Genomic DNA, 8,250 nt, shown 5'->3' with positions numbered 1-8,250 from the left:
CAGAGCTTAAGTCCATGCCCTCTTGTCTTACTGGTAGCTACTTGGGAGAAGAGACCGACCCCCCCCCCGGCTCCAACCTCCTTTCAGTTGTAGAGAGTGATGAGGTCTCCTCTGAGCCTCCTCTTCTCCAGCCTCAACACCCCCAGCTCCCTCAGCCCTTCCTCACAGGACTTGTGCTGGATCCCTTCACAGCCTCCTTGCTCTTCTCTGGACCTGCTCCAGCACCTCAATCTCCTTCCTGAGCTGAGGGGCCCAGAACTGGACACAGGACTCAAGCTGTGGCCTCACCAGGGCTGAGCACAGGGGCAGAATCCCTTCCCTGGACCTGCTGGCCACGCTGTTCCTGAGCCAGCCCAGGATGCCATTGGCCTTCTTGGCCACCTGGGCACACTGTTGGCTCCTGTTCAGCTTCCTGGCAATCCAGACTCCCAGGTCCCTTTCTGCCACTCTGTGCCCAGCCTGGAGCTCCCCATGGGGTCGTTGTGGCCAAAGTGCAGGACCGGGCACTTGGCTTTGCTGAACTTGATCTCGTTGGAATCAGCCCAATCCCCATGGGGAAGCCAAGTCTGCAGCATGGAAGGGAATTTGCTGAGCAAGAAACAGAAATCATGTTTGCTTCAACAGTGCCTTTGAGCATCAGGGCACTAATCCTGCTCTAAGCGACTGCAACTACAGCTGGGGCTGCTCCTTGTTACAATCACAACCTACCTGCCTGCTTTTCCAGTCAAGTTTCTTCATTTTCATTCATTCTCTTTCTCTCAAAAGCAAGGCAGCTCTGGTCAGGTTACACTTCTCCCAGTGCATTCCTTGGGCCATTTTTCCACTTCTGTGAGGAGAGTTCCTGACTCAGAGGTGACAGGTGCCTTGAAGGGGCGTTGTGGTTCCCTTGGCTCTGCTGAGGGGTCAGTCCTGGGCCTGCCCGGCCACTCGTGTCAGTGACCCCTCTGGGTGGAGGTTGGCATCCCCTCCCTGATGAGGGAGCCCCTGTGCTCAGCCCTGGTGAGGCCACAACTTGAGTCCTGTGTCCAGTTCTGGGCCCCTCAGCTCAGGAAGGAGATTGAGGTGCTGGAGCAGGTCCAGAGAAGAGCAAGGAGGCTGTGAAGGGATCCAGCACAAGTCCTGTGAGGAAGGGCTGAGGGAGCTGGGGGTGTTGAGGCTGGAGAAGAGGAGGCTCAGGGGAGACCTCGTCGCTCTCTACAACTCCCTGAAAGGAGGTTGGAGCCGGGGGGGGGGTCGGTCTCTTCTCCCTGTAAGACAAGAGGCCATGGGCTTGAGCTCTGCCAGGGGAGGTTTGGGTTGGGTATCAGGAAAAAAATTCTTCAGGCTGGAATGAAGCTGCCCAACGAGGGGGTGGATTCTCCATCCCTGGAGGTTTTTAAGAAGAGACTGAATGTGGCACTCAGTGCCATGGGCTGGGAACCACAGGGGGAGTGCATCAAGGGTTGGACTTGATGATCTCAGAGGTCCTTTCCAAGCCGGCTGATTCTGCGATTCCGTGGGATTCCGTGGGATTCCCTGTTTCCCACTGGCGCCACACGAGAGCGCTCTCGCTCCGGCCCCTCTCACCTCCGCCCCCAGTGCTTCCCGGGGGCCGTTCCCAGAGAGGCTCCGCCGCATTCCCGGCCGTGTGTCAGCGGCTCGGGGCGATGGCAGCACCGCCTCCTCTCCCCCTCCCCAGGGTGGGGACAAGGCCACCTCCAGTGTCCCCTCCGCCTCTCCCCGCCCCGGTCCCGCCCCTTCCGCGGCGGCCTTAGCGGCAGCGCCGGGCTCGGGGTGCAGAGCGGCGGCGACCGAGGGGCGGGGATGACGGCGGTGACGGAGCGGGCCCGCGATGGCAGCTGCCACTTCCAGCGCTCCCGGCTCATCTGGATGATCGCCATCGCCTTTGGAATGATTCTCCTCGGCGTAAGGAGCGGCGGGTGGGCGAGGGAGGATCCCCGGGGAAGTTTTAGGGGGGGATATGAGGGTGGTACCGGGCCGCGGGTCCGCGGCTGCTCCCGAGCGCAGGGACCGACCCCGGGTTTGAAACGTCCCAGAGAACGTGGAAACTGAAATAAACCGGGAGGAAAAAGGAAAGTGCCGAGTCCTGCCTGGGTATTGACGGCGGTCTTGGGGATTTTTTGTTTTGTTTTGGGTTTTTCTGGGTTTTTTCCCCTTCTATTTGCATGGATTTTCTACATGCAAGAACCACCACTAAGAAAAAAATATAATAAAGTGACAGCTTCCAAAGCAGCTTCTGGGCTGTTTCAAGAAACAAATTAAGATTTAAGGAGATTCCCTGTTTAAAGCCATCCACATCCTTGGCATAGTTGCATATAGGTAGTTATATAGTTACCTATACAGCCGGCAGCACTGATACTAGAGGAGAGATAAAGCCCCTGGGAGCTGTGTCCCAGGTTGGTGTTTACCTGACATCCCCACTGGACCTCAAAGTTCTCAGCTCACCGACTCCCTGCTTGTCCCTTCCACCTTGATAAAATAAAAGCAGACAGTGACAAGCACTGGAGACCACTCAGTGGCAGGAAAGATACCTAAACACCACCTACAGCCTTGGTCTTGGGGTCAACTACCTCCCATGTCCTGTTCAAAGCAGAATTAAAATACTAAATTTTCTTTTTTAAGGGAGAAACGAACCAAGCTGCATCCTCTGGTTAAAGAGAAATAGTTGCTACTCCTCCTCAGTTTGAATTCCTTAGGTCAGTTGCATCAGATTCACTTCTTGAGGAGAGAGAATTTATTTTTTTTAATGCTACCGTGTGTAATAGGTAATGAGCTTACAACTTAAATGCCACTTAATGTGCAGGCACACTCTTGGTACACAGATAACAGCCTTAAACTAATCACTTTGGTCTCCTGCTTGTAAAAGGAAAAGAAATTTCATAGGCTTGGGTCTTCTCAAGGAAGTGTGATTTGGAAGTGTTGTGGTCTTGTTGAAGAAAATGGGTCTTGGCCAAGGTTAATGGAAAAAGAGTTGAAATACTATGAACAGATGAGCCCTAAGCCTTATTTGACAGATATGGGGGGGCAGGGGGTGTGAATAGAAAGCTTATTTTAAGGTTAAATTGTTACCTTGAAGAAAGCTAACTTTTTTTTTTTTTTTCCTTCTCTTTAAGTGGGTAACACTTTGGCCTTCAACTATACCCTATAGTTATTTGGGAATATTTGGTACCTTCCTTAATTATTTAGTCAAAAACCACCACAAATGGGTGTGCTATGGGTAAGTCTTATTTTCCTGTATAGTTATTTTGCATCTCTTCTGTTGACTCTCACACTCTGCTGCTTAATCTGTGTTTACAAGCTTTCCTCTAACCCAGTTGTTAATCACATTTGAAGAGCTCTCTGTTCAAGCTCATTACAACCAAGGGTGTGGGGTACTGAATATGGAAAAGACAGGACAGGCTTACACCAGTATGAAAGTTAAAAATTCAGCTTAGAATTTAGCATCTGTGTTGTTATTATGAGAAAGGTAAAAATTAAAATACTACTTTTGGAGAAAGGTAGTCAATCCATATAGAAATTTCTATTTGTAACACCCCCTAAAAGTGATGTTTTTGTCAGATTTTTACTTGAGTAGTTTAATTCTCTCTTAGGAGCCTTCTCCCCTCCCCCAGCTCCCAATAAAGAACATTTTCTACCCTGCTACTCAATTGTCTGCATCCCAACTGCCTTGTGCTAAGTTTTGCTTGGTTACACAACTGAGTATTTGTTATTTTAATTAACACAAGAGCTGGAAAACCCTTCCCTGTAACCAGATCTCTTCCTTGCTGGCTTCCTGCAGAAGCCAGGATGACACCAACACTGTCTTGTTTATTTTACTCTGCATCATGCAGAAAATAAGCCTTCATCTTTGCTCAGAGCATCATTTGCTTTAGCAAGATGGAATTAATCCTCACTGTATATTCTGTGTAATTTAAAATTTTTTTTAAAAAATTCTATATAAAAATTTGTAGACTCAGGTTTGGCTAATCAAGTATATTGTATATTCTGAGTCTGTACACAGTTTTTTTTCATAGAAGTAAAATCAAAACTTCAGTATCTCCTTATGACCACTAAAAATATATGTCTAAGTAAAAGAATAGATTTTTGTCTGCTTAACTAAGATTAACTTGTACTGCTTTAGCTAAGCATTTGGATTTTTGGCTTAATCTAAGCACTGAAGGTTTTGGAAACATGCAGTGGATACTTGAAATGGCAGTTCCAGGAGTTCCTCTTAATACCAACATGGACTTAAGTTTCTTTTAAGACTATATTTTTACATTTTTTTTTCTCTAAGAAACACACCTCGCTTTTTAGGTTGAAGTGAGCCTCCACTCCTTTGCTTCCAGTTTTATATTCTCTGCATAATGCATGTTGGATACAAGAGTCTTATCCCTAGTTTTAAACAAAAATGTTTTCTTTTTATTAGGTTCTGGGTATCCTGGTTGATTCACGTAGTAGAAGCCTTCTATGGTGTCAAGTTATGCCAGTAAGTTGTTCCCTCCCTTCATCCCAACTCTGAAAAGGAGGATTTCTGATCCAAGAGAGAGAAGCTACAGACTGGTTTGGGTGGTTCTCAGCAGCAATATTATTAGAGTAATATGTTGAGAGGATAGAAATAAAACTCTTGCTGCAGTGACTGGTGTTCTCCACAAGAGGCTACTGCAGATTCTGTCTGTGGCCACTGTTGAACAAGGTAGCAAGGAACTTGCAGAACTGGGAGCAGCAAGGTTTGCTGGGGCTTGTCCAGCTGCCTCACTCTTCCCTGGGAAGCAGAGGGAACAATAGGAAATGTAGGAAGAGTCTTGAGAACTTGAGGTGTTAAAAACTTCATCCTGTCTTACCTCATCAGAATGTTGAGACTGCTAATTGCCTGCTGAAATTATTCCACTTACATTGTGAGAATTTGAGATCTCCCTGTATCTGCAGCTTTGTGAAGTGAAACACTTGGATTAATCACACTGTAAAAGCAAGGCCAGCTAAGTTAAAGAATAATTTGGGAATGGACTGGCCAAACACCCACTCCTTCTGTTCATTTGAGCTTTGTTGCAATTCAGAAGAATGTAGGAGTTGTTTTTCATGCTCTGTAGAGTAGATGGGCTGCCTGCTGGTTTTCCACTCCAGTTAGCTCAGTTCCCAGCTGCCTGCCACAGGCTTCTCAGGTAGCAGCTCTTGAAGGCAAAGGGATTTTGTTCCATGGAAAGCTCTTTGGAGTCATTCTCAAGATAACAGAATATGGAACATGGAAGGCAGAACATTTTCTGCCTTCAGAATGGGAGTCAGTAGTAGTTTCTTTTATCAGTTTTAAATTATGTGGCTTTCAAGTTCAAACTTTCAACTGATTCATCAGGCAGAGAGGTATTTGGGCTTAAGCAAGAGGGAACTTGATGACCAGGGATGTATTGTGATCAAGTTGAGTAATGACATTTTACAGCCTAGTGTCAAAACCTGTAAGAAAAAAAAGAGACCACACAGATTGCCAGCTCATCATCATCATCATCATCTCTTCAGGCATAGCTGTGTAGGTTGTACTTTACTATGAGCACCATATACTTTTTACTGATGTAAAAACAAAGTTGACTTATGAATATCCCAGAGGAGGCATGAGATGAGGAAGAGCTGGAGAGGAAGCAGATGCAAATTTTTTAATCAGTAGCAGTGCTCTCTTTGGCTGCTGGCCTGAATTTCTGAATATGGTCTGGTCAAGTAAGCTTGCTTTATATAGGCAGGTAAATTCCTTATGCTCTGGTTTTCCAGTTTCTCCACTGCAGTGAGATTATGATTAAAAAAAAAAACAAAAAAACCAACATATGAACATTAAGAAATGTGTTAAAATTGACACTTGCCCCGTGATTATTTTATGCATGTGGAGGCAAAGGAACAATTAACATCTGAAGTGTTCTGGCAAAGGTCAGCAGAGGGAGCTACCTCATAAACTAATGGAGCACAGGATTGTTTACTGGAAATATGGAATCTCTTGGGTTTGCTATCATGGTTATACTCATCCTTTTCTCTGAAAATTCAGTAGTATTTCTCAGCAGCAGTGAAATGGAGGGAAAAAGGAGACATTTTCTGTATTAGCCAGAAAAAATCACTTATGCCAAGTTAAAACTAACCAACATAGAAAGGTCTCTGCTTTGTACATCAAGTCAGGTGTCTTCATCCCCCTATACCTGTATTTCTCTAGCCACAAATTCAGTGCTTCTCCATCCTACATTGCACTGCAATCATCTCTTAAGCTGCTGGTGTACAGCTGCCTTCAGTGACTGTTATCAACCAGAAGTTCCACACAGACAGGAATTCATATTAATATTAAGCTAATTTCTTGGTTCTTTGGACATAAACTTCTAGGATACATCATGTCAAATAGCTTAGACTGAGATTGCAGCTTATATAGTATTAAGGAACTGGCATACATGAAACCTCTGAAAGGACCTTTTTTCTGCAGGAAGCTTAAAATCCACTAAAATCACAAGAATTGCTGTGTTGAGTTGGCACAGGAGCCAAGTCTCAAATAAGTTGAAATTGATGTTCTAAGTTCAAGTTGCTGTGTACTAATCAAGTCTGATGTATTGAAGATGGGTAGAAATATCTCACTTTGTGTCACAGCAGGGTCTGCAAGATCCTAAGTTTTCTTCTTTTGTTCTTGTTACAGATCCAAAGGCATCACTGACCCAGCAGTGCAGTTTCACTGGTTCCTTCAGACACTTTTATTTGGATATGCTTCCTTTGGTCTTCTGGTGTCTTACAAACCTTCAGTCAAGAAGCAGTAGGAGAAGACAGTGAAAGAAGTCACTTCTCACATTCTTCATCCCCATTTTCCAGAAGATATCCTCACTTCCATGTCTAGGTGCTGTAATTACCTGAATCACATTCCTGCCACATGATGCAGGAGCCTTCTACTCAAGTAACTCTCCTTTTAACTGAAAAAGACAAGTGTAGTTTATAGACCCTCTGGTAGTTCAGTAGAAAATCAGCCCTTCAGTCTTGGCACTGCCAAAGTTTAATCCCATTTATTCTGTAAGAAGCTAAAATTTGATCCCCTGAAGTTTTTGACATGGGCTGTATACTCTGACAGTCCTTAAAGTCCCTGGCAGCTGTTAGCAGCTGTTTATAAATCACCTTCTCATGCAGAGGAATTTTCTTTTGTAACAGAGTTATTTACAGCCACAAAGCAACTTGGTACCCATTTTGGGATTTAAATTTACCTGTATTTTTTCTACAGGACTGGCTTTGTTCTCAGAGCCTGGTCTTTGTACTATTTTTGTCAACTTGTTTTCTTCCACAAAGGACAGAGAGCACTGTATGGCTGCAGGCACATTAAAAAGACCAAGTTTCAGTTCAGGTTGAGGTGCAGTGATGAGTTTGGAGACATGAAGCACTTTAACTTGGTTTAATAGAACCAAGCACTTTAACTTGGTTTAATACACATGAATACACCTGAATTTCCTGCAGCATGAACTCATCTTTTGAATGGAGATTTTAACCTCTGACTTAGTAGAGCAGAAAGTAGTAATCCTGGCAGCTTTCTCAAAAGGTTATTTATTATCCAAGAAAAAAAAAAAATCAATTGGAATTCCAGAACCTAGCCAAATATTCTGTATTGGTATATTCTGAGTGAAATTGGAGGTTGTGAGTCAACACAGGGAACATACACCACTGTTTCTGATGTCCTGAAACCTATGGGTGAGAAACCAGCACCCCTCAGAGTCCTTCCTGTGTGTGTAGGGAGCCTTTTATCATCTCTTTTTCCTTTTGAATATTTGAATAAGTTTAGCTGGTCATGTAATAGCACTTTTAAACTACTATTTAAGATACTAATTATGGTGTGGGGAGAAGTTTTACCATGCCACTGGTGGCATTACTGGTTCAGAAGAACAAGCAAGAGAAAAGGTTGTTCTTCCTTGAGCCCCACAAGGCAGAAACAAATAAACTTCTGCTTGTGCAGTACCCACAGACTGTGACACTTCAGGAGAAATCTTATTGAAACACATCAAGTTTTTGTTTTTCTGTGGGTGCTAAAAGCACAGAGCACGGAAGGGTTTGAAACAGTGGTTTGTTTAGGTGGTTGGTTGGGTGGTTTTTTGGTTTTTCAGTTGTTTTGGGGTTTTTTATCTAATGGCAAACTGAGAATTTAGTATTTTGTAGACATGTAGAACTCCTGTTTAAGGGCTAGAAATCCATCAGGAACATAAAGAGCCTGAGTCATGTTTTACTGTGTAACCTTTCACCTTAGTCTGTGACCCTGAAATAAAGATTTAAAAAAAAAATAAA

General features: G+C 44.4%; 1 protein-coding gene across 1 annotated transcript; it reads left to right on the top strand.

Moving 5' to 3' along the window:
* The first annotated feature begins 1,605 nt into the window (after window positions 1-1,605).
* TMEM254 (transmembrane protein 254) lies at window positions 1,606-8,250 on the top strand. Its single transcript, XM_071748322.1, has 4 exons — window positions 1,606-1,905; window positions 3,114-3,217; window positions 4,406-4,465; window positions 6,632-8,250. The coding sequence occupies exons 1-4, from the start codon at window positions 1,804-1,806 to the stop codon at window positions 6,747-6,749; spliced, it is 384 nt and encodes a 127-aa protein (XP_071604423.1). The 5' UTR covers window positions 1,606-1,803; the 3' UTR covers window positions 6,750-8,250.

This window comes from Heliangelus exortis, chromosome 7, assembly GCF_036169615.1.
Source record: "Heliangelus exortis chromosome 7, bHelExo1.hap1, whole genome shotgun sequence".
NCBI lineage: Eukaryota > Metazoa > Chordata > Aves > Apodiformes > Trochilidae > Heliangelus > Heliangelus exortis.
Note: the sequence above shows the minus strand (reverse complement) of the source record. Positions and strands in the feature narration are given on the sequence as shown.